The sequence below is a fragment of the Orcinus orca genome, chromosome 11, assembly GCF_937001465.1.
Source record: "Orcinus orca chromosome 11, mOrcOrc1.1, whole genome shotgun sequence".
In the NCBI taxonomy this organism is placed as follows: Eukaryota; Metazoa; Chordata; class Mammalia; order Artiodactyla; family Delphinidae; genus Orcinus; species Orcinus orca.
Window position 1 is genome coordinate 50588609 of NC_064569.1, and position 27588 is coordinate 50616196.

The 27588-nt window shown below is 38.1% G+C and overlaps 1 protein-coding gene across 2 annotated transcripts; it reads left to right on the top strand.

Annotated features, from left to right (window-relative positions):
- On the top strand, positions 1-27432 carry RXYLT1 (ribitol xylosyltransferase 1). 2 transcript variants are annotated; one of them, XM_004276586.4, is made up of 6 exons: positions 1-302; positions 2334-2477; positions 6229-6331; positions 15508-15822; positions 17897-18067; positions 27005-27432. In XM_004276586.4, exons 1-6 carry the CDS (start codon positions 134-136, stop codon positions 27420-27422), a joined length of 1320 nt encoding a protein of 439 aa, XP_004276634.2. In that variant the 5' UTR covers positions 1-133; the 3' UTR covers positions 27423-27432. The 2 variants fall into 2 exon arrangements, with proteins under 2 accessions (XP_004276634.2, XP_033296426.1); XM_033440535.2 differs by lacking the exons at positions 2334-2477; positions 6229-6331 and having other exon boundaries at positions 170-302.
- The last annotated feature ends 156 nt before the right edge of the window (positions 27433-27588 follow it).

Consider the following 27588-nt stretch of genomic DNA (forward strand, 5'->3'; position numbering starts at 1 on the left):
CGTTTCGGATGACTACTCCCTCCGGCAGGGCCTGCGTCTGCACCCGGTGACGCTAGGGCCGCGGAGCTGAGTGGCGGCTTCGCCTCCGGCCCATCTCCACTGTGGTGGTGGCCTGAGGGGAAGGCTGAGTGGGATGCGGCTGACGCGGAAGCGTCTCTGCTCGATTCTTATCGCCCTGTACTGCCTCTTCTCCATCTACGCCGCCTACCACGTCTTCTTCGGGCGCAGCCGCCGGACGCAGGACGCGTCTTTGCGGGGCCTCAGGAAGGGGGCTGCCCCGGCGCGGGAGAGGCGAGGCCGAGGTAGGACACCGGCCCGCGGCCTCCCTCCTCAGCGGCGCGCCGGGACTCGGGGCTGCGGGCTGGTGGGGGCTGGGCTAGCGGAGCCGCGCGGCCACCGGTCCCGCTCTCGGGTCCGGGATTGCCCCCGGGCCCCGGTATGCGCTTTTCCTCCTTCAGCTCTGGGTAGCCAGCCCAGGCCTCGGGACTGGAGGATGTATGTATGAATGCCCCCGTCCTCGCCCAAGTCCCACACGCCGTCCCCACTCCCTACCCCTGGGGCTGACAGGTGCGCACACCTTTAAAACACATCTTAAATATCCAAGATATTTAGATCTTATGCCCATTTTTGGATTGGGTTATTTGTTTTTCTGTTATTGAGCTGCATGAGCTGCTTGTAAATTTTGGAGATTAATCCTCTGTCAGTTGCTTCATTTGCAAATATTTTCTCCCATTCTGAGGGTTGCCTTTTGGTCTTGTTTATGGTTTCCTTTGCTGTGCAAAAGCTTTTAAGTTTCATTAGGTCCCATTTGTTTATTTTTGTTTTTATTTCCATTTCTCTAGGAGGTGGGTCAAAAAGGATCTTGCTGTGATTTATGTCATAGAATGTTCTGCCTATGTTTTCCTCTAAGAGTTTTATAGTGTCTGGCCTTACATTTAGGCCTTTAATCCATTTTGAGTTTATTTTTGTGTATGGTGTTAGGGAGTGTTCTAATTTCATACTTTTACATGTAGCTGTCCAGTTTCCCCAGCACCGCTTATTGAAGAGGCTGTCTTTTCTCCACATAATTCAAAAAGAGTCATGTATCAGAATGTTCATTGCAGCTCTATTTACAATAGCCAGGACATGGAAGCAACCTAAGTGTCCATCAACAGATGAATGGATAAAGAAGATGTGGCACATATATACAATGGAATATTACTCAGCCATAAAAAGAAACAAAATTGAGTTATTTGTAGTGAGGTGGATGGACCTAGAGTCTGTTATACAGAGTGAAGTAAGTCAGAAAGAGGAAAACAAATACCATACGCTAACACATATATATGGAATCTAAGAAGAAAAAAAAAGGTCATGAAGAACCTAGGGGTAAGACAGGAATAAAGACACAGACCTTCTAGAGAATGGACTTGAGGATATGGGGAGGGGGAAGGGTAAGCTGTGACAAAGCGAGAGAGAGGCATGGACATATATACACTACCAAACGTAAAATAGATAGCTAGTGGGAAGCAGCCGCATAGCACAGGGAGATCAGCTCAGTGCTTTGTGACCACCTAGAGGGGTGGGAGGGAGGGAGATGCAAGAGGGAAGAGATATGGGAACATATGTATATGTATAACTGATTCACTTTGTTATAAAGCAGAAACTAACACACCATTGTAAAGCAATTATACTCCAATAAAGATGTTAAAAAATATATCCAAGATATTGTCACAAAATGCCAGAGATTTGCTGGAATGCCGCTGGCTTAAGGACATCTATTCCCATATTGAAACAAAGAGCCTGCTCTAATCCTGCTGTGACTTCTGAAGGCCAGAGCGCTTCATCTCCAAGTTTTGATCCCCTCTCTTGTATTTTGACCTATGTCAGGATCGGACTCAGGCTTATTTCTCCCTTCTTTCAGAATTTTGCACAATAGTATCTGAAACTGTGGGACACTTTTCATGTTGAAGTCAAGTTTTTATGTATAGGTTGCGTTACATATATACGATCTGTAAAGAACTGGCAAAAGTTAAACTTGTAACTTGATGCATATTACTGTACCCAGTCATTTTAGAAGGCTTTATTGGGGAGAGAGAATTTCCTGCCTTGTGTTAACATTTTATTATTTTATATCAAGCTCTTTCAGGGTAACGGTTCAATCAAACTTAAGTTATGATTTCCTTTTTTTATTTTTACAGTGTTTAACCAGTTCAAATTCTGTTGCTTTATCTCTTTGAAAAATTGAAGTTAGGATGCAATTAAAACTCCCTAACATCTAATTTAAATGGCTTGAATTTATCTACAACTGCAGCTCTATCTTATTGATAACACTTGTTGCTCTTTTTATAACATAGAACAATCTACTTTGAGAAGTGAAGAATGGAATCCTTGGGAAGAAGATGAAAAAAATGAGCAAAAACACAGACTGCAGATATTAAATAAGTCCACAAAAGAGAAAAAAGACGTCCATGTACAAATCTGGGGCAAAGCTGCCATTGGTAAATTAATGTTTAAAGCTAAGACATGTAAAAAGCACTTTGTTAATATATTTACAGTTTATTTCATCATTTGTTAAGACATCTTGATGCATTTTTTCACTTTTTCTCAATATTCCATTTCTCTTTTCTGTTAGACAACATCTGTGTAAATGCACACACACAAACACACACATGCACACATATATTCTATTGTTGGTCTTTAGCAGAGCACAGCTTTATTTGTCAATACAAAGAGTGGGTTGTGTTTGCATAATTATACTGAAATGCCTATGTCAACTGAATTTTCATGGAATTATGTGTCTATTGGACACTTGATGCACAAGTACAAGATGTGGCCCCTGCCCTTAATGGCCAAACAAGTTTGGGAAACATTGAACTGAACAAAGTTAAACAAGGTTCTTTATTACAGGGCTTTGTCAGAGCCTTTAATATGACAGTGTTCATTGTGAATGTCTAAGAAGGGGATATAGTATGTAGTTGATTAAACTTGTTTGCCCACAAAAGCATTTTTGCTCTGAGTATCATGAGAGTGTAGTGTTCTAAGTTATATGATATGCTCAATTAGAGAATGGGGGACCCTCAATGACAGAAGAGTCAGAAAGAATTTAGTGAGTTAGAAGGGGCTTTCTTTGGCCATAAAACATTAGTTAGATTTATGTATAGTAAGGGATATGGATAGAAGGTACCAGGTGAAAGGAAACAGAATAGTAGTGCCTGACCCATGATGTTTCATAAATTCATAGTCACTTGTATACATACATATATACATCCTTGAAAATCACTACTGACCTCTGAAGTTCTAGTACCCAGACCCAGGCATCCAATCATCAACTTCTAGCAACTTTTTTCTCTATAAAATCTCTATTATTAATTTCTTCCTTTAAATTTCCACTTCCCCATTCTAGTTTTTAATTATATTGACTTCTTAACAAGTTTCATGTTTCCAGACTTTTCTCATTTCAATCCAATAGGCACAAAGTGTCCAGATGAGCTTTATCAAGCACTGCATTCATTCATCGGCCTATTCTCTAGGCACAGTCATAGGATACCAGTCATAGAAATTCCCATTCCAAAAGGGAGAAGATGGAAGGAAAATGGAGTCACAGGTTTAAGCAATTTTGATATCCAGCCAGGCAAACTCCATTAGATTTCAACGCCTGGGAGTACTCTGTACTCTGGCTCAGAGCTTTACTTCTGGACTTTCAGCTCCGTGCTTGGGACATCATCCTTCCATTTTCAGGAAGGTTAGCATGTGTTTGCAGCTCAGTAGTTTTATCATCCTGTTCCTGCTGTTAGAATTTTGGGAGTCCAATAAGCTTGTTTCATTTCACGCTGTCTCTGTCCCTTTTAGTCCAAGCTGGCAGTGTTTCTGCTAATATAACATTCTCAAGAACCTTGTGGGTCTCCCATTTATGTCACAAAGATTTGCTTTTCTAGACAAGAGGTCCTCCACAGGTCTTACCTGGATAATCCCATCTCTGTTTCTAGCTTCTGCTGAGATGGTTAAGGAGATCCATAAATTAACACCTAATATTTTCAAAAAACCCTCTCTGTGATTGAGTATTCTGACCAGGCATTAGCAAAGGGATGTCACCTACATCCTTAGCCTTCTCTCCAGAGCATGCTTTCTTGACAGTGAATCTCCTAATTTTTTACCTCTTTTGCAATCTGAATAGGCTAAGAATTTCCGAAATCATCAAGTCATTGTTCCTTTTTGCTTACCAGTTTTTTCCTCAGTCTCTCTTTTCAACTCATATTTTACTGTAATCAGCAAGATGAAACCAGGCCACAACTTCAACACTTTACTTAGAAATCTCTTCAGCTAACTATCCAAGTTTATTGTTTACAAGTTCTGCTTTGCATATAACTGCAGGACATAATTCAGCTAAACTTTCTGCTGCTGTATAACAAAGATCCCCTTTTATCCAGTCTCTAATGACATGTTCCTCATTTCCTCCTGAGCCCCTACCAAGAGCAATTTTAATGTGCATAGTTTTACCAACGGTCAGTTTATGGTGATTTCGGTATTCTCTAAGATGGTACGTGTTTTTTCCTACTGTTCTCCTCACTTTCTTCTGAGTTCTCAGAAATGAGTCACTAACATCCATATTTCTACTTACAGTCTGTTCAAGGCAATCTATTCTAGGTGTTTTTTAATCATGCTTCTCAAAATTCTTCCAGCCTTTCCCCATTACCCAATTCCAAAGGCACTTCCAGATTTTTAAGTATTTGTTACAGCAGCACCCCATTTCCAGGTACCATAATCTATTGCTACATAATCTATAGGTTCCTTTAGCTGCCGTAACCAACTACCAAAAATTAGTGGCTTAAAACAACACATTTTTTAATTGATCTGTGAGTGACATATAACATTATATAAATGTGTTTCAGGTGTACTACATATGATTTTATATATATATTGTGAAAGGATCAACATAGTAAGTCTAGTGAACATCCATCACCTCACATAGTTACAATTTTTTTCTTGTGATGAGAACTTTTAAGACCTACTTTCTTTGCAACTCTCATATGTGCAATACAGTATTATTAACTGCTGTCACCGTAAGTTTATTAGCTTACATTTCTGAAGGCAGAAATCTAAACTGTGTCCACAGGGCTATATTCCCTTTGGAGGCTCTAGAGGAGCATCTGCTTCCTTGCCTTTTACAGTTTCTAGTGACTGCCTGCATTCCTTGACTCATGGCCCCACCTCACTCTGACTTCTGCTTCCTCCTCACATCTCTTTCCCTCATTGCATTTTCAGTCTCCTGCCTCCCTTTCCTGAGGACCCTTGTGATTACATAGGACCCACCCAGGTTATCCAGCATAATCTCTCCATCCTCAGTATCCTTATCTTAATCACATTTAGAAGGTCTCTTTTGCTTTGTAAAGTTAACATTCATAGGTGCTAGAGATTTCATCTTTGGACCTCTTGGGTTGGAGGAAAGCATTACTCAGCCTACCATATTTGGAAAGCTTTATCTGATTAGCCAAGTCTTTAAACATGGGTTTTGTGTGTGTCTTTTAGTACCACGGTGTAATGAGAATGGAACAAAACACATCTCTCAATCTAACTTTTTAGTTACATTTACGTAATTGGGCTCCCTGATTACCTCCTCATCTCCAGATTACCTCATTGTATGACAACACAGAGTTCTGAGACCTCTACTCACAGAGCTTTCTCATTCAGGTGAAATCATGATAAAACGTAGGGGCCAGCCTAAGGAGAAAAGACACAGTGGCATTTGTTTGCAGAGGGCATCATGCAGTGAAGGATGTGTGTTCAGGTGGGGAGGAGGTAATATCTCCTTGACATATTGAATGTATATGTACATACATGAGCTTCTCTGGTTCTGTTTGGCACAAGATGGTGATTTCCCCCCTCCTTCTGTTATAATATAGAAACAGTCCTAATCATACAGTAACTTACACTGTAATCATATAGTAACTTACACTGTAATATAACACATTTCAGGATAAGATAGGTAGTAAAGGTCCAGTGATGATTAGGGGTTTCTCAAATATAGAGTAAGAGAGTTTTTTGTCTTTAATATAACCCACATTTTACACTGACAACCTCTGAGTTTAGTCTCTCGTACATTAGCTGCCATATTGATGATTTTGAGCCCAAAGAGGAATAGAATCTGGTTTCCTAATCAAATGATATGAAAGAGCAGAACATAAATTCATCTCACACACTAGAGTATACCAGAAGGTACATGCTTTCATTTTTTGTTTTTTTAATTACCAGGTTTGTATCTCTGGGAGCATATTTTTGAAGGTTTACTTGAGCCCACTGATGTGACTGCTCAGCGGAGAGAAGGAAATTTAGTTGTTGGAAGAACACATTACAGGTATTAATTGTGCAGCATTAACCTTTGATGTGTTGCTGTACAATTTTTTATGTAAATACCAGAAGAAAAATCAGGGGAAAATATATCAATATTTATAGAAAATATTTTCACTTCAACTTGTGAAGGATGGAGAGATAAACCTCATGTATATATATTTGTAGTTAAAGCTTACCTTAAACATTTTCTTATAAAATTGGATGTTACAAAATACGGGTTTTTTGGAATCATGTGTCTATTTCATTTTAATCAAAACATGTCTGATTATATGGAAAAGTTCATGCTCTAAATTTTGCAACATTTGGTTGTTGATAAACATGTAACATTCTGTATGTTGGAATAATATGAAAACTTAAAGTATTTTTATTTTTCTCCTTCATGTAATAGATTCACATATTTTTATATATTCACGTGGTAGCAAAGCTACTGCTATTAGTTTTGAAATTTTTATCAAAACATTTCATATATGAATTCTATCATGATTTGATAGTATAGATTACCATTTCACTGCAATATTCAGAAATCTTTTTTTAATTCAATAAAACCAATGTATTATTGACATTTTTGCACTGTTATTTTTATAAAACTTTTTATCTGTGATTGCATATTTTCTGAAGATTTTTAAATAGAATTAAGATCATTTTATTTAGAAATATTGTGACAATGAAAGAATGCTATTTTCTATTAGATTTTGCTTTCTTATTGAAATAAAAACCAAAAATAATTATTTTTAAATGCTTATTTCGTTTTACAATTATATTATTAAGGGAAAAAAATGTGAACCAAAGATTATGGTTTCCTTTAGGTTTCCATTTATTTCTCACAGAAATCAAGAGGAAGAGCTGTAGTTAATATCAGTTTCATTTGAATTTTCGCTGCTCTTTTAATTCTTTATTTACTGTATACACACTTGGAAAGCAATTTCATTGCATGTATCTTTTCAAAGTAATCATTCTTGAAAAGTAAACAGGCTTTTAAATCATCATTGGTAATGATTATTTTTCCTTTTATCTCCAGGCTTCTATTGATCTAATCCCATTGAAGAGTTTATACATAATCCTAAACTTAAAATAGTTGGATTTGGGTGTTTGAAAGTAAATGTGTATTATGCATATAAATGTAACATTTTGCTGTTTTAAAAGTAAACATGTGTTATGAGTATTAGTCTATTAGGTCTACCTACAATATATATTAGCATTTTCAAAAGAATTATTTGAAATTCATAGAGAAGTTAATATACAGTGTTACTACAGCAAAGGTTTTGAGCAAATGGCATTAACTCCCAAAAGAAAAACTAACTTCCTGTTTCCTTCTGAAATTTTTACCTGAATTTTATATTATGATTAAATAACAATGCTACTTCCTTTTAGAATTTAAGAGAACTGTATATTCAAGGAAGTTCACTATTGTAAAAGATTTTTTTAAACATTTTATTAAAGTTTTAGGCTTATGGAAAGTAGCATACATAATTTATCCAAAATTAATAAACTTTTATGAAATTGCAAGTTTTGAGTTGAATCAGGCTACATGGGTATTAACTTAAATGTTTCAACACATTCTTTTTTTTTAAGTTTTTTATTTATTTATTTTTGGCTGCATTGGATCTTTGTTGCTGCGCGCCGGCTTTTTGTAGTTGTGGCGAGTGGAGGCTACTCTTCATTGCGGTGTGCGGGCTTCTCATTGCGGTGGCTTCTCTTGTTGCAGAGCATGGGCTCTAGGCGCATGGACTTCAGTAGTTGTGGCTCGCGGGCTCTAGAGCACAGGCTCAGTAGTTGTGGTGCACGGGCTTAGTTGCTCCGTAGCATGTAGGATCTTCCCAGACCAGGGCTCGAACTTGTCCCCTGCATTGGCAAGCGGATTCTTAACCACTGTGCCACCAGGGAGGTCCCAACACATTCATTTTTATTTGACCAAAAGTGAATTGGCAGTAATCGGTCATCTTGAAGATACAGAAAGAGTTTCTAAATACTATCAAAATCCTTTAAATAAGCATAAATACATTCTATTTAAATAAACCTTTAAGTTTACAAAGAGCTTATATCATTTAACGTTAATTTCACAGCACTTCCGAGGCAGAAAATAGAAAGGGTATCCTCAGTGTTCCAGGGTCGATCAGGCTCCTGAATGCTGATTCTTATCTATTCATAGGCCCAAATAATGTAATCCAGAATGTCAAGTAAATAACTCAGAATGGAAATAGAACTATCGGTAGGTCCACATGTTTGTATTGGCTTGACCAGCACATTCTTTCCATATAGGCAGACTACAAATGATACCTAAATATTTGAGAGTTGTTTGATTAAATATGGAATCAAAATGTGGGCTATAACTATATATAGCACTTCCAAATCTGTGTGTTTCAGAAGGGAAGAAATGAATGACTCCATGTTCACCACTGAGTCAGTACCATACATAGGCTGTGCTCAGGATGTGAATAGATGAATACATGCAGGGCAGACTGAACTTGTGAGGCAGGCTGGTGAAGTCCAGTCACCTGTTGGCAGTGTAGCAATGTGACTGAGTTGTTAAGGGCACAGACTCTGAAGCCAGAATATCTCAGTTCCAATTCCAGCTTTACCTCTTATTAGTGTCTGACCTTGGCAAGTTTCTTAACCTCTCAGTGCCTGGATTTCCTTGAGTTTAAAATAATTATAATGTAATATATATATATATATATATATATAATATATATATAATATAATAATTTAAAATAATTATTAAGGTAAATATTAGTTTCTATTTCACAGGATTGTTTTGAAGATTAAACGCATTAATAGATATACAGTGCTTAGACCAGTATCTGGCACATGGTAATCACTAATAGAAGTCTTGTTATTAGTTTTATTATTTTTACTGTTACTTAAATAGGTACTGCAACATCTCCCTACCTTTCAGTTCTCCTTTTTTCTGTGTTTCCATTATTGTCTATTATCTCTCCATTCACATACCTCCCAGTAAACACCTTTTTGATACATGTTTTCTGTTAATGTGTTCAATTAGGTTACAAGCTAGCATGGCACCCATTCCGTCTCTTGAAGGAACTTTGCCTGTCTCAGCTCATATCTGTCATATGTTCATTTATAGTTTAATTTCAAAGGGCAACTTTATGTTTAATTTCTTAGGAGGAGTCTTCTGCTTATCATAACCTTTGATTATCCCCAAAAGACTGCCTTCAGAATTCTGTAATGTGCATGTGCAGGCATTATCATAAGATATATAAATGTCTACCCATTTGATAAAACAGAAGTTAGATGCTAAATTACTTAATTCGTTGTTATCTAAATTCAATTATACTTGCTTTTTTTTTAATTTATTTTTGGCTGCGTTGGGTGTTTTGTCTCTGCGTGCAGGCTTTCTCTAGTTGTGGCGACTGGGGGCTCCTCTTCATTGTGGTGCGCAGGCTTCTCATTGCGGTGGCTTCTCTCATTGCGGAGCATGGGCTCTAGGCACGTGGGCTTCAGTAGTTGTGGCACGCAGGCTCTAGAGCACAGGCTCAGTAGTTGTGGCTCATGGGTTCTAGAGCGCAGGCTCAGTAGTTGTGGTGCACGGGCTTAGCTGCTCCGTGGCATGTGGGATCTTCCCCGACCAGGGCATGAACCTGTGTCCCCTGCATTGGCGGGCGGATTCTTAACCACTGCGCCACCAGGGAAGTCCTAAATTCAATTATATTTTCAATGAGCATCTGCTCCTTATGAAAAAGTTGAACTTTTCTCTGAAGCTCACGATAAAATGTGTCTGATTCCTATTTTTAGAATTTCCAGATATTACTATTATAAGAATTTAGTGAGCTCACTACTCATTACAGTGAGTGAAAGCTTTTATAGATAATATTAATGGCTATACTATGTTTCAGTCATATACTGGACCATAGATCAATACAGATCTCAAATAAAATTTTCATTGGTAAAGAAAGACAATATAGTTAATTTTTCACAATGCCCATTCTCCCACTCCAGCCAAGCTAGTATGAGGGTGGGAGTGTTCCATCATAAACACTGAATTCAGAAGGCGTGGAGTCATGGCAATGATGCTGGCCACAAAAGTAGGGTGAATTGCAACAGCTATTCAAAAGTAAGGGCCATTCATGGGTTCGGTATACCTATTTTCTAAAACTATGTATTAACCAAAAATGATGTAGAATGTGATGGCTGAGAGCTGTGTGGATGGTTTAGCTTGTGCGCTTATTCTTTATCAAGGCATTTGCCAGACTCTTAGCTGGCAATTATTAATCTTATCTGTAACTCACTTAATGTAATAGCATATAGCGTTTGTTCAGTAGCACTCACTGAATTTAGAAAGAATGAAACAATAATTATATTGGATTCTAAAAAACTATATTTTGCTCACATTCAGCTTAGAACTCAATATTCAAATGATTTCTCTGGACTCTGTAAGTATTGAAAGTACTTATTGGGAAGAAAGTTTTCTTCCGAACCTACCAGAAAAATAATAAATATTGAAAATTAGAAGTTCTGACTATTAAATATATGCTAAGAAATCTAGAAGAGCAAGTCACTGTTTTAAAATTCTGTGTATGAGCTCCTTAAATATGTTCATTTTTCAGCTAATGGATATTTGTGACTGATGCATGATGAATAACTTCAGGAAACTAAAATACATCTTTTATCATGCATAAATATACTATAATATCTCATACATATGCCCTACTTTATGTAATAAATGTATAGCTAGAAATTTATTAATAAATTGAATTTTTGTAACTTGATTCATATTTTAAATGCAGTAGGAGAACTTAAATAAATTGGTAGAGCAGATAACTCCGTTAAAGAGAATTATGGCTTAACTCATTCAGCATTTACTGAGTGCCTGCTAGTTAGCTCCTACTAGGCTCTGAGGATTTCAAAGAGAATAAAATACTTTTCCCTAGCCTCAGGGAGTTCACACACTAGTGGCTGAGATAAACACATAAATAATTTTCATACCTTATACAAAGCATAATGGTAAGGATGTGCATACTCCTTAGTTGTTAGGGAAATATAGAGGGAAGGCCACTAACTCAATATGAGTAGAGTTGGGGATATGGGGCCTATCAAGAAAGGCTTCCTAGAGGAGGTGATAGCTGAGCTAAGTCTTAAAAGATTAGTAGGATTTAGGAAGGCAGTGAGAGGAGTGATTATATTCCCAGCAGAGGCAATATCAGGGCCTGAGAATTGATAAACAGCTTGGGTTGTGCATAGAATCGCAAACCATTCAGAATCCCTAGAGCATGAAGATGGGGTAGGGTAGCTCATATTGGGAGTGGAGGGCAAGGGCCAGATGATCATGGGCCTTGTATTTGCCACATTAAAACTCTTGGACTTTATTCTTGTTCAGTGAAAAGCAGTTGAAGATGATTAAGCTAGATAGTGGTATTGTCATGTATGTTTTTTGTGTAGATGTCTCCAGTAGCCATGTGGAAAAATGATTTGAAGGAGACAGCTGAATGCAGGCAGACCAGGACATTGCATTAGGAAACTATAAGTATCCAGCAGAGATATAAATAAGGGATGAAATTGGGAAGTGGTATTCCAGCAGAGCCAGGAATTTTAGAAATTTGGGGACAAAACTATCAGAATTTAAGGATTATTAGATGAGAGCAAGAATCGAATGTGATAGTTCCCTGGTTTCTAGCTTGCATGACTGGATAGCTAGTATGCGTTCAAGATAGAAAATACAGAAAGAATAAAAGCAGATTTTTCTACTCTTCTCTAGGCCACTACCCAACACCTGCCTAACCCCCTCTTTCTCAGCAGACAACCCTGCCTCTATTTCCTCAAGATATCCACAATTATCTCCCTTAACTAGCTGCCCCTCTAACATTTACCTACATGATCTCTATGTGATCCCTCACCTAACATTCTCTCTTTCCTCAGCTCTCAGACAATGAGATGATCTCCCTCACCTGTGTTCAGTATTAACTCCCTCCACCTGTGCATCCCTTCTGCATATCCCAAGACCTTGCTCCATCGGTTACTTCCTTGCTCTCCTTTGTCTCCCACCTTTCACTCATTATTGCGTTCTCACCTTCTCATCCACACTTTCAGAAGAGTTGTCTACACTTACTCTCCCCACTTCTTTTTTGTAATTTATTTTATTCAAGTATAGTTGATTTACAACGTTGTGTTAATTTCTGCTGTACAGCAAAGTGATTCAGTTATACATATATATACATTGTTTCATGTTCTTTTTCATTATCGTTTATCACAGGATGTTGAATATAGTTCCCTGTGCTATACAGTAGAACCTTGTTGTTTATCCATTCTATATATAATACTTTGCATCTGCTAATGCCAAACTCCCAATCCATCCCTCCCATACTCCCCATGCCCCTTGGGAACCACAAGTCTGTTCTCTATGTCTGTGAGTCTGTATTGTAGATAAGTTCATTCGTTTCATATTTTAGATTCCACATGTAAGTGATATCATATGGTTTTTGCCTTTTTCTTTCCGACTTCATTTAGTATGAAAACCTCTAGGTCCATCCATGTTGCTGCAAATGGCATTATTTCATTATTTTTTATGGCTGAATAATATTCATTGTGTATGTGTACCACATCTTCTTTATCCATTCATCTGTCAATGGACATTTAGGTTGTTTCCATGTCTTGGCTATTGTGAATGGTGCTGCTATGAACATAGGGGTGCATGTATCTTTTTGAATTAGAGTTTTGTCTGGATATATGCCCAGCAGTGGGATTGCTGGATCATATGGTAACTCTGTTTTTAGTTTTTTGAGGAGCCTCCAAACTGTTTTCCATAGTGACTGCACCAATTTACATTCCCACCAACAGTGTAGGAGGGTTCCCTTTTTTGCACACCCTCCCCAGCATTTGTTAATTGTAGACTTTTTTAATCATGGCCATTCTGACTGGTATGAGGTGGTATCTCATTGTAGTTTTGATTTGCATTTCTCCCCACTTACTTCTTACTGTCCCCTTCTCATTCACTTCTCAACCCACTGCAGTCTGACTAACACACCTCCCCACACACACACAACTATCTGAATCTTATGGGATTTTTTTTTTACCCCTAAAGTTTCTTTACCTAAATCTGTGCTTCCCAAACTGTATACTGAGGCACCCTGGGGCACCACAAATATTTGTAGGAATCACAATTATACTTCATATCTGTCAAACACCATGCAAACTAGTTTGAGGTAGTTCAGGTTTCAACATTAGATCACCCTACATCCATTTCAGAGATGTCATACATTTGAGGAGCTGGATTTCCTATGGTTGCTGTGATCAGATCCAAGTACTGTGCAAAAATCAAAGTGGAACAGGCAGCGACCGAGGCAGTGTCCTATCTGACTCCAGGGTTTGAGAAGTTGTGTAGTGCTCAGTGGGTGCACACCTCCCATTATTAAGTATGTGTGGTTAGTTAAGAATGAAATAGGAATATTATTTTTTCCTTCAGTGTACGTGTATTATTTTTAAAGTGGCTTCTAAGCTCTTAGGACATAAATACTAAGTTATTTGGATCTAACAACTTAAAAACCTGAACCATTACTCATTTCTTCTGGCTTGAAAAAATTACTAAAACACTGAAAGTCTTGGGAACCATTAAAATTTGGGAACCTCCGATCTATACCTTAGCTCCAGAGCATTGACCCCAGGGCTTTCACTATTACTTGAACATGGCCTTGAGGTCTAGAAAACCAATTAGTCAGAGCATAAGAGCTGACATGCCTGCTTGCTGGAATGTGAGAGCATTCTACAAAAAGAGAGCTGTGGAGATTCCAAGATCGGTCAAATGTGCCCTGAATGAATCATGCTTTTGTTAATTTGTGTGGATCAATAAAATTAGAACTATTCCCACCTATAATTTTAAAGGAGAGAAAAAGTGTTCATGTACTACCAATAATAAGTATTTTAAACCTATCATAATTATCATCATTCTCTTTAAAGTGCTTCCTAACCCCTCAGATTCTGCCCGTTCTCTTAAATTACTAAATGATTGCTGAATTATTTGGCATCTTCCTGTCCAAAGCAGACTCAAAATGCAGCTCTGATCTGTGTAGCTTATTATCACTGTAGAATAATGTCATAGAATTCATACATATACAGACAAAATACATATTTATATTTTGTGTTTTAACTAATATCTACTAATTTGAGTACTTGTTAACCATAGTGTCATGGGAATGACTCAAGCTCTGAAGTTAGATCTTTTTTTTTGTTTTTGTTTTTGTTTTTTTTTTGCTGAAGTTAGATCTTGATTCAAAACTTGATGCTGCCATCACAGGTTGTGCAACTTAAGCCTGATTTCCCAAATGCAAAATGGGGGACTAATCTCTGCAGAGTTGTTGTGGAGGTTAAAGGATAACCTGTGCAGAGTGCCTATGTATCATGTATATAAAAGGCATTTAATAATGTTAGTTTTTATCCCCAACAATAAGCAAAAAAAGCAGGATTTCAGCATATTTGTACTAAATATTAAAAGATTCTAGCAAGTTATAAAGAAATGTTTGAGCAGCTTGCAAAGAATCTAGGACCGTTGTAACTAAGTTTACGATAGGTTAAATGGTATTTTTTGTATTTAATGCATATTCGTGTAAAATATTTCAATGGTATTGGTTGTTCAAAGCAGCACATAATATGAAATGTGAGTTATGACATGTATCTATTCCTTTTATGATATTTTTTAAATACCTTAAAGAATAGAGAGTAATACAGTAGATTCCCATTTACCCACCACCTAGAACTAACAAATTCTGGCTCTCTGTCATATTTGCTTCAGATATTTAACTTTCCTCGTAAAAGAATTAAATATTTCCAGTAAAGGCAATAAATGCTCTCTTTGTATTGTTCCTCAGGCCCTTTCCTCTTCCTTCCTCCTAAGAGACAACCACTAACTATCGTGAGTTTGTTATATATATCTTCCCATTCAAATTTTTATATTTATACTTTTATTAGATATATAAGGTAAGTATTTTTTCCTGTGGGTACTTTCAAATTTGCATATAATTAATCTGTCTACAACCAAAGTTTCCCACTAATCTACATCTATGTCCCATCATCCAGAGTTGTTCAAAAAAACATGTGTTATAGAAATTATTTCTAGAAAGAACATGGATTAAGTTTCATTATATACTTTATATAAAATGATTTAAAACTTCTGATACCAAATACTTTTGTTCTCTTTTTGTTTGTCTCTTGTTTTCGTTTTGTTTTTAACAGCTTCATCACTGGTCCAGCTGTGGTCCCAGGGTACTTCTCTGTTGACGAGAATAATGTGGTACTCATTCTAAATGGAAGAGAAAAAGCAAAGGTCTTTTATGCCACCCAGTGGTTACTTTATGCACAAAATTTAGTGCAAACTCAAAAACTCCAGCATCTTGCTGTTGTTTTGCTTGGAAATGAACATTGTAATAATGAGTGGATAAATCAGTTTCTCAAAAGAAATGGAGGCTCTGTGGAACTACTTTTCATAATATATGACAGCCCCTGGATTAATAACATGGATGTTTTTCAATGGCCTTTAGGAGTGGCAACGTAAGTACCAAATATTCTTACATGTTTTTAGACTCTAAGACCTGAATTTCTGTATCAGCAAGATTGTGTTTTAAATTTGTAATAAATGTAGTTCTTCTGAGCTCATTGAGGCTGTGTACAACCTTTTGTATGGGCAAAAATATGGTTTGGTCTCATGCTTTGGTAATAATGATGTTTTTAGAGTATTTTAGACTTTTATGAGGAGAGCAGATGAGTTACATTTTTGTATTTTAGAACCCCCAAGTCATAGGATAAATTTTAAAGTTTATCACTAGTACCTTAAAGAAATGTTTAGCTTTGGATGACAGACAGACGGACCTTCCTAAAACAATTATAGAATCTATATATATAACTATACCTATATAACTATATAGATATAGAGTTTTCTTAAATCCTTACTTTATTTCTTCTTTTTTTTGAGGGGAGGCATGCCACATGGCATGCGGAATCTTAGTTCCCTGACCAGGAATTGAACCCATGCCCCCTGCAGTGGAAGCGTGGAGTCTTAACCACTGGACCGCCAGCGAACTCCCCTTAAATCCTTACTTTAGATCCAATATTAAATGAAGAGCACACTGACCCTGGGGTTTGGGAGGATTATAATATGCTCAGGTCTCCGACTAAGATTGATAGAATTTGCACAAATCTGTTGTGTAAAAAGAAAGGGTAATTAAATAGTATGTAATATATGTAAAGTCTTTCTATAGAACTGGAAACTTATTTTGTATCATTCTGTTAATAGAGAGCCTTTGAATAACAGTAAGTTGACTTTAAGTTGCCACTAGTACATAAACTTCCTGATGGCAGGGATTTTTGTCCCTTTTGTTCACTACTTTATCTGTAGAGCCTAAAACAGTGCCTACAGAGTAATCATTCAATAAATATTTGTTAAATGGATGAATTATGAAATAGCTCAGTAATATGATACTGTATTTGAATCAGATGTTCATTATGCATTATTTTATCACTGGTTACAAAATGTGACCTTAGACTGCTGCCCAGTTGGCTACACAAATATCACCAGGGAAACACATTAATAAGACATATTCCCTGGCCTTCCACAACAAAATTCTGACTCAGCAGGCTTAGGGTAGGGCAGACAAAAAGGTTTGTTAGGTATAGCCAAGTTAAAGGTGCTCTGAAAAACCTATCCCTTGTGTAGAGCCCATATTTGTAAAATGTTTCGAAACAAAAGAATTACTTCTTCACAGTAACTCTGGTAATGTTGGACAAAGCCAGTATCTTTCCTATAGAGCAGTGGTTCTCAACCAGGTGCAATTTCACCCCACCCCCACCCCCAGGAGATATTTGGCAATGTCTGGAGATATATTTGGTTGTTACAAGTGAAGAGAGGAGGTTGTACTGGCATCTGGTGGATAGAGGCCAGGGCTGCTGCTAAATATCTTACAATGTAGAGGACAGCCTCCACAATGGAGAATTATCTGGCCCAAATGGCAGTAATGCCGAAATCGAGAAAACCTGTTACAGACTAACTGTTACGTTAAGCTTTCTCTTATGTGAAGGTTGTAGTTCAGGCACATAATTTGATGCCTGGAATTACCAAATGCCTATTAGAATGGGCCAGTTGCAACAGACCTCTCCTGTGTGGGATGTAAGGTTGTTTTTTTTTTATCTACTTGATAAGCCTTTGGAGTTGGAGTTCTTTGCTATAGCAGTATGTATTCTGTAATCTTTCCATCACCTGCCTAAAACATTAATTAAATCATGCTTATTATGAATGTAGAAGATTCTTTATACCTTTAAGGTCTTAAATTCAACCTGTCTTATAACTTCAGGTAAGTAATGGAAGTTGAAGAATATAAAAAACAAAGCACCTTAGGCACATAGTCTCTATAGCAATTTTGTAAAAGATGTCAAAGTGAGAATTTTTTTTAAGTCAATAGATTTAGGAACTTTTCCAAAGTAAGCATGGAAAATTATAATTTGGGGTTTAGAAAATCATATTTTAAATCTCTTTTCTCTACATCATCATGCTACCTAAGATGTTAGATTATAGAAATTTTGCTAGCCCTATTGTCATATATTATTAACTCACATGTACTTATTTTTATAGATACAGGAATTTTCCTGTGGTGGAGGCGAATTGGTCAATGCTGCATAATGAAAGGCCATACTTGTGTAATTTCGTAGGAACCATTTATGAAAATTCATCCAGACAAGCACTAATGAACATTTTGAAACAAGATGGGAATGATAAGCTTTGTTGGGTTTCAGCAAGAGAACAGTAAGTTCTGTGTCTACTTGATTCATCCATTTTGTCTCCAATCTGAGTGTTGCTTTGTGTGACAGCACAGGTTTTCACAGACATTTTTAACTCCATTAATACCAGTCTTTCTCGAGAAGATGCATGAGTAATTAAAGCTGTGAAGAAGCTATGTTATATACATTAAAAATAGAGAGACTCTCCTGTAGTCCATCTTGAAGGGGAATGCTGGTAACTATCATATGCAAATGTCAATTGTTCAGGTTGCCTTAATAATATTTGTTAGTCAGATTTGAACACAGGAGATTGTAAATGACAGTAATGGTCTTAGGTTCATCTCTGAGATGTTCGGCAAACCAGTTCAGTGTTCCAAGACTGGCATGCCATACTCCTCACACCTTCAGGAACCTGACACCACCCTGAGGACAGAGGCCATGTACTATTCTTCTTTGAATCCCCAGATGTAACATAGGACCGTGAATAAAGTAGGCCAGGATAAGTGGGGAGTGGATGGATGGATGGATGGATGGATTTAACTGCATTAACTTTCTTCCATCTTTTACATGGTAATCATGAAACAGGTGTTCATGGACTGAAGGAAGAAATTTGGGGATCATTCATTTTATTTTTAGATAAACAAATGGAGTTTCTTGTGTAAAGCAGAGTCATCAGAGAAGTAATGCCTAAACAAAAATGTCCTTTTAGATCTAGAAATACATTAATTGGAGCAGATACTCTCTTTTAGAAAGCCTGACTCTACTACAACCAAGAATACTCTACCCAGCAAGACTCTCATTCACATTTGATGGAGTGATCAAAAGCTTTACAGACAAACAAAAGCTAGAAGAGTACAGCACCAGCCTTACAACACATGTTAAAGGAACTTCTCTAAGTGAAAAAAAGAAAATGCCACAACGAGAAAGAAGAAGATTACAAAATGAAAGAAGTAAAGGCAAACATACAGTGAAAGTAGGAAATCACCACACACAAAGCTGGTAGGGAGGTTAAAATACAAAAGTAGTAAAATCATCCATATCCACGATAAGCAGTTAAGGCAGCAGTCCCCAACCTTTTTGGCACAAGGGACCAGTTTCGTGGAAGACAGTTTTTCTACAGACTTGGAGTGGTGGGGGTGTTGATGGTTTGGGGATGATTCAAGCGCATTCATTCCATTTACTGTGTGTACTTTATTTCTATTATTATTACATTATAATACATAATGAAATAATTATACAACTCACCATAATATAAAATCAGTGGGAGCCCTGAGCTTGTTTTCCTGCAGCTAGATGGTCCCATCTGGGGGTGATGGGAGACAGTGACACCCGAGGTGTGTTGCTTATGTCCAGTCTACTCCATAAGATGCAGCTTGTCACTTGCCACTCACTGATAGGGTTTTTTTTTTTAATTAATTTACTTATTTGGTTGTGCCGGGTCTTAGTTGCAGCACACAGTCTCCTTAGTTGTGGCATGTGAACTCTTAGTTGCAGCATGCATGTGGCATCTGGTTCCCTGACCAGGGATTGAACCCAGGCCCCCTGCTTTGGGAGCATGGAATCTTATCCACTGTGCCACCAGGGAAGTCCCACTGATAGGGTTTTTTGATGTGAGTCTGCAAGCAGTTGATTTATTATGGTCTCTGTACAGTCAAACCTCCCTGCTAATGATAATCTGTATTTGCAGCCACTCCCCAGCACTAGCATCGCTGCCTCAGCTCCACCTCAGATTATCAGGCATTAGATTCTCATAAGGAGCGCACAACCTAGATCCCTCACATGCACAGTTCACAGTAGGGTTCGTCCTCCTATGAGAATCTAATGCCGCCACTGATCTGACAGGAGGTGGAGCTCGGGTGGTAATGCGAGCAGTGGGGAGGGCTGTAAATACAGATGAAGCTTTGTTCACTTGCCCACCGCTCACCTCCTGCTGTGTGTCCCGGTTCCTAACAGGCCACGGACCACTACCGGTCTGTGGCCTGGGGGTTGGGACCCCTGAGTTAAGGGATACACAAAACAATTACATGTAAAATATGATATCAAAAACAGTAATTGGGAGGATTTCCCTGGTGATCCAGTGGTTAAGAGTGCACCTTTCAATGCAGGGGACATGGGTTTGATCCCTGGTTGGGGAACTAAGATCCTACATGCCGCGGGGCAACTAAGCCCACACGCCACAGCTATTGAGCTCACGTGCCTCAACGACAGAGCCCGTGTACCGCAAACTACAGAGTCCACGTATTCTGGAGCCTACGTGCCACAACTAGAGACAGAAAATCCACACACCACAACTAGAGAGAAGCCTGCGCGCCACAATGAAGAGACTGTGTGCTGTAACAAAATATTCCCACGTGCCTCAACAGAGATCCCATGTGCCACAACTAAGACCTGGCACAGCCAAAAATAAAGAAAATAAATATTTTAAAAATAAAGAATAAAAACCATATAATCATCTCGATAGAAAAAACTTTGGATAAAGTTCAGCATCCATTTATGATAAAAACTCTCCAGAAAGTGGGCATAGAGGGAGCATACCTCAACATAATAAAGGCCATATATGACAAATCCACAGCTAACATAATACTCAATGGTGAAAAGGTGAAAGCATTTCCTCTGAGATCAGGAACAAGACAAGGATGCCCACTCTCACTGCTTTTATTCAACACAGTTTTGTAGGTCCTAGCCACAGCAATCAGAGAAGAAAAAGAAACAAAAGGAATCCAAATTGGAAAGGAAGAAGTAAAAGTGTCACATTTGCAGATGACATGATACTATACATAGAAAATCCTAAAGACGCCACCAGAAAACTATTAGAGCTCATCAATGAATTCAGTAGAGTAGCAGGATTCAAAATTAATATACAGAAGTTGGTTGCATTTCTGTACACTAACAATGAACTATGAGAAAGAGAAATTAAGGAAACAATCTCATATACTGTCTCATCAAAAAGAATAAAATACCTAGGAATAAACCTACCTAGGGAGGTAAAAGATCTATACTCAGAAAACTATAAGACACTGATGAAAGAAATTGAAGATAACACAAACAGATGGAAAGATATACCTTGTTCTTGGATTGAAAAAATTAATATTGTTAAAATGACCATACTCTCCAATGCAATCTACAGATTCAGTGCAATCCCTATCAAAATATCAATGGCATTCTTCACAGATTAGAACAAATAATTTAAAAATTTGTATGGAAACACAAAAGACCCCAAATAGTCAAAACAATCTTGAGAAAGAGGAACAGAGCTGGAGGAATCACGCTACCTGACTTCAGACTATACTACAAAGCTACAGTCATCAAATCAGTGTGGTACCAGCATAGAAACAGACACATAGATCAATGGAACAGACTAGAAAGCACAGAAATAAACCCACACGCTTATTGTCAATTTAGCTATGAAGAAAGGAGGAAAGAATATACAATGGAGAAAAGACATTCTTTTCAATAAGTGGTGCTGGGAAAATTGGACAGCTACACGTAAAAGAATGAAATTAGAACATTCGCTAACACCATAAAAAAAATAAGCTCAAAATGGATTAAAGACCTAAATATAAGACCAGATACTATAAAATTCCTAGAAGAAAACATAGGCAGAATACTCTTTGACATAAATCACAGCAATATTGTTTTGGATCTGTCTCCTAAAGCAAAGGAAGCAAAAGCAAAAATAAACAAATGGGACCTAATTAAACCTAAAAGCTTTTGCGCAGTAAAGGAAACCATCAACAGAACGAAAAAACAACCCACTCAATGGGAGAAGATATTTGCAAATGAAATGACTGATAAGGCGTTGATATCCAACATATATAAACAGCTCATCCAACTCAACATCAAGAAAGCAAACAACCTGATTAAATAATGGGCAGAAGAACTGAAAAGATATTTCTCCAAAGGGGAAATGCAGATGGCCAACACACACATGAAAAGATGCTCAACATTGGTAATCATCAGGGAAATGCAAAGCAAAACCACAATGAGATATCACCTCATACCTGTCAGAATGGCTATCATCAAAAAGAACACAAATAACAAATATTGGCGAGGATGTGGAGACAAGGGCACTGTTGGTAGGAATGTAAATTGGTGCAGCCACTGTGGAAGACAGTATGGAGATTTCTTAAAAAACTAAAGATAGAACCACCACATGACACAACAGTTCCACTCCTGGGTATATACAAAAACAAAAAAACTGGAAAAAAACCAGAAACACTAATTTGAAAAGATACCAATACATGCACCCCAATGTTCATAGCAGCATTATTTACAACTGCCAAAATATGGAAGCAAACTAAGCATCCATCAACAGATGAATGGATAAAGATGTGGTATATATATATACAATGGAATACTAATCAGCCATAAAAAAGAACAAAATTTTGCCAGTTGCAGCAACATGGATGGACTTCGAGGGTGTTATGCTAAGTGAAATAAGTCAGACAGAGAAAGACAAATACTGTATGATATCACTTAATGTGGAATCTTAAAAATACAACAAACTAGTGAATAAGACAAAAAAGAAGCAGACTCAGATACAGAGAACAAGCTAGTGGTTACCAGTGAGGAGAGGGAAGCAAGAGAGGCAATTTAGAGGTAGAGAGGGAAGAAGGGTTATTATGTGATTATATGAAATTATGTGTGTGACACTTTTGAAAATTGTAAAGCATTATACAATTTAAGAAATGTTTCATTCAAAGAAAAGGGGTCGGAAATTGTAAAAAATCAACCAATCAATCAGGCATAGAAATACAAAAAAAAAAAAAGAAAAAAAGAAATCCTGACTCTATTGCTAGTGTAATTATATCCATTCAGTATTGCTAGTGTAATCATATATATATATTTTTTTTTACATCTTTATTGGAGTATAATTGCTTTACAATGGTGTGCCAGTTTCTGCTTCACAGCAAAGTGAATCAGTTATACATATACATATGTTCCTATATCTCTTCCCTCTTGCGTCTCTCTCCCTGCCACCCTCCCTATCCCACCCCTCTAGGTGGTCACAAAGCACTGAGCTGATCTCCCTGTGCTATGCGGCTGCTTCCCACTAGCTATCCATTCCACACTTGGTAGTGTATATACGTCCATGCCACCCTCCCACCCTGTCACAGCTTACCCGTCCCCACCCCATATCCCCAAGTCCATTCCCCAGCAGGTCCACGTCATATATATATATTTTTTAACATCTTTATTGGAGTATAATTGCTGTACACTGTTGTGTTAGTTTCTGCTGTATAACAAAGTGAATCAGCTATACGTATACATATATCCCCATATCCCCTCCCTCTTGCATCTCCCTCCCACCCTCCGTATTCCCCCCTTCTAGGTGGTCACAAAGCACTGAGCTGATCTCCCTGTGCTATGCGGCTGCTTCCCACTAGCTATCTGTTTTACATTTGGTAGTGTATATATGTCCATGTCACTCTCTCACTCTGTCCCAGCTTACCCATCCCCCTCCCTGTGTCCTCAAGTCCATTCTCTATGTCTGCGTCTTTTTTCCTGTCCTGCCCCTAGGTTCTTCAGAACTTTTTTTTTTTTTTAGATTCCATATATATGTGTTAGCATATGGTATTTGATTTTCTCTTTCTGACATACTTCACTCTATGACAGACTCTAGGTCCATCCACGTCACTACAAATAACTCAATTTTGTTTCTTTTTATGGCTGAGTAATATTCCATTGTATATATGTGCCACATCTTCTTTATCCATTCATCTGTCAGTGGACACTTAGGTTGCTTCCATGTCCTGGCTGTTGTAAATAGAGCTGCAATGAACATTGTGGTACATGACTCTTGTTGAATTATGCTTCTCTCAGGGTATATGCCCAGTAGTGGGATTGCTGGGTCATATGGTAGTTCTATTTTTAGTTTTTTTAAGGAACCTCCATACTGTTCTCCATAGTGGCTGTATCAATTTACATTCTCACCAACAGTGCAGGAGGGTTCCCTTTTCTCCACACCCTCTCCAGCATTTATTGTTGGTAGAGTTTTTGATGATGGCCGTTCTGACTGGTGTGAGGTGATACCTCATTGTAGTTTTGATTTACATTTCTCTAATGGCCAGTGTAATCATATTATATCCATTCAGTCAACAAATATTTATCAAGCAACTGCTATATGCCAAAAACTATTTTAGCCATAAAGGGATACAGCAGTGAGCAAAATAGTCAAAAGGGTCCGTGCCCTCTTAGAACTTAAATGCTTATTGGAGGAGACAAACCAATAAAATATATTGTGTCATATATACATGGTGTCAGACGATGATAAATACCATGTAAAAAAATTGAGCAGAGGAGGGGGATGTAGAGAGGACTTGGGGTCAGGAGTGGAGCATTTGATATTTTAGAATAGCCAAGGAAAGTGCTAGTTAGAAGTTTGCATTTAAGCACAGGACTGAAAAAGGCAGAGGGGTGAGCCTCATGTCTATTTGGGAGAAGAGTTGCCCAGGCAGAGGGAAGAGCAAATATAAAGGCCTAAGGTGGAAGCATGCTTACCATGTGTGAGGAACAAGGGACAGTGTGCCTAGAATGGAATGAGTGAGGGCAAAATAACAAAGCTTACTGTGGGAACAGAATTATTCTTGAAATCTCTCTCCTACCATTGAGCCAGGAGGTGGAGTAGGTGTCCTCCTTCTCATTGCTGCTTCCAGACCACTCTCCCTTTTCCCTCCCTAAAACCTCCAGTTTTGAATCTCATACCAGCAGACAAAACTATCCATTATTCTTTCTCTTTGAAATCATAAGGAGAAGGGATAAATTGGGAGATTGGGATTGACATATATACACTACTATATATAAAGTAGATAACTAATAAGAACCTATTCATAGCACAGGGAACTCTACTCAATATTCTGTAATGACCTACATGGGAAAAGAATCTTAAAAAAAGAGTGGAGGTATATATATGTGTAACTGATTCACTTTGCTGTACACCTGAAACTAACACAACATTGTAAATCAGCTATACTCCAATATAAAATTAATTTTTAAAAAACTCCTAAAAGAAAAGAGAAATCATATACTGACCCTTGGGTTTATCCCCTTAATTCTTTGAAGAGTCTAGTTCCTGGCCTACTCTCAGTCTCTCCGACATTTTTTCCAGCCTGACTCTTAGTGATTCCCAAATCCACATAGATGGTCTTTCCATCACGTTGGTCTTGCAGTTCCTTTACTTCCTCTCCCCCAGCAATCTGGGTCTCCACTTGACCTCAGCCATTCACTGTCATGGTCATTTCCTGGACCTTATGATTACACATATTGCATGATCTCAAATTCCAGCATCTCTTTCTCTGTAAACATCATTTTGTATCATTCCAGCTCATTCCCTGTAATAATCTGACTTCAGCAATTTAGCTGAGACTTACAGTTCATTGTTCCTAATACCATTTCATTGTCCTTCACCCACCTCATCTTTACTTTATTCTTTACCCACCTAAATTTCATAATCAATCATGACCACATATACATTCAGCTCCCTAGTTCCTTAATCTAGCAAACCCTAACTCTGGTTAAATCCAGCTCTCTTACCTGCTCCATACCTTCACCCATGCAGCCAAACACACTTGGAGAAAGGTGCCAATTGATCTCACTTTAAATATATGACCTTGGGCTTCCCTGGTAGCGCAGTGGTTAAGAATCCACCAGCCAACGCAGGGGACACGGGTTTGAGCCCTGGTCCGGGAAGATCCCACATGCCGCGGAGCAACTAAGCCCGTGCACCACAACTACTGAGCCTGCACTCTAGAGCCCACGAGCCACAACCACTGAGACCGCGTGCCACAACTACTGAAGCCTGCGTGCCTAGAGCCCATGCTCCACAACAAGAGAAGCCACCCAGTGAGAAGCCTGTGCACCGCAACAAAGAGTAGCCCTTGCTCGCCGCAACTAGAGAAAAGCCCGCGCACAGCAACAAAGACCCAACACAGCCAAAAATAAAAATAAATAAATTTATTTAAAAAATATATATATGTATATATATATGACCCTGACCCTTGAGTGTCCAGCAGTCATCCATCTCTCTTGTCCATGTATTCTTCCTCTCTCCTGGAAGATTGTTTCATACCTTCTTCTCTCTTCCCAACTGCTCTTACTTTATGACCCTATTGCTTATTTCACTGAGAAAATAGGAACAGTCAGGAGGGAACGTCTGGTTTTCTAACTAGCCTCTTAGCTCCTACCCTTGCCCCATACAATCTCTTCTCAACACAACAGCCAGATAGATTCTGATAAAACATAGATGAAGTCAGTTACCCCTCTGATCAAAACTCTGTGTGATGGGTGCTCTGACTTCATCTTCTACACCTCTCCCCTTCAGTTACCCTGCTTTAGCCACCCTGGCTTCCTTGCTGTCCCTTGAGCATGCCTGGCACATGCCATGTCATGACCTTTATGCTTGCTCTATGCTCTCTTCTTCCCCCAGATATCTGTGTGGTTTGCTCCCTCTCCTCTGGCTCCCCGCTCAGATGCCCATGAAGTGAGACACTCCCTGATCACCTGTTTACAGTTGCAATACCATCCTACCAAAAACTCCCTCCTCACTTCTCTGCTTTATTTTTCCACACAACACTTAACACCTTCTAAATAATTTACTGACTTGACCTGGTTACTGTCTGTCTCCACCACTAGAACTGTGATAATAAGCTCCATAAGGGCAGGAATTTGGATGGAGGGTGAGGTAGAGAAAGAAGACGAGCACTCACAAAATTTTGGGTGATTACAATTTCATTTAGAAATTGTATGGCCACTAGATTTTTTTTAATGTGTAGCTGTAAACTTCTCAAATTCTTAAATATTTTCAAGAAATCTATTTGGGCAAGATTTTATTCATCTCTTCTGCCTGCCATCTCTATAATGTGTTTACCATTTCTTGTAACCAACATTAAAAGATAAAATATTTTCTTCCACAAAAGATATGCTTAGTTAAGTGAAAACTTCAGGTTTTCTTCTGATTTTCTAGGTGGCAGCCTCAAGAAACAAATGAAAGCCTTAAGAATTATCAAGATGCTCTGCGTCAGAGTGATCTCACATTGTGCCCAGCAGGAGTAAACACGGAGTGTTACAGAATATATGAGGCTTGCTCCTATGGCTCCGTTCCTGTGGTAGAAGACGTAATGACAGCTGGCAGCTGTGGAAATTCATCTGTTTACCATAATGCTCCTCTGCAGTTACTCAAGTCCATGAATGCTCCCTTTATCTTTATTAAGAACTGGAAGGAACTTCCTGCTATTTTAGAAAAAGAGAAAACTATAATTTTACAAGAAAAGATTCAAAGAAGAAAAAGGTTACTTCACTGGTATCAAAACTTCAAAGCAGAGCTAAAAATGAGATTTATTAATATTGTGGAAAGTTCATTTCTAAAGAACAATAAAGGTTAACTGTAGTTCATCTTTTTGAGCTAAGATCTGATTTTTTAAATCATTTCTAATACTGGGTATGTGTGTGTGTGCTTGTGTATTTATTAATGTTCTTTAAGTTACCCCTAGACCCTAGATTATGTCTGTAGTATTGACCAAGTACAGCCTTATTGGGCCACTCCTGAAA

Coding starts and splice junctions, on each gene's coding strand:
- RXYLT1 (XM_004276586.4), top strand. CDS start 134: ATGCGGCTGACGCGGAAGCGTCTCTGCTCGATTCTTATCGCCCTGTAC. Junction 303..2,333: donor GCGGGAGAGGCGAGGCCGAG/GTAGGACACCGG, acceptor TTTATAACATAG/AACAATCTACTTTGAGAAGT. Junction 6,332..15,507: donor GTTGGAAGAACACATTACAG/GTATTAATTGTG, acceptor TGTTTTTAACAG/CTTCATCACTGGTCCAGCTG.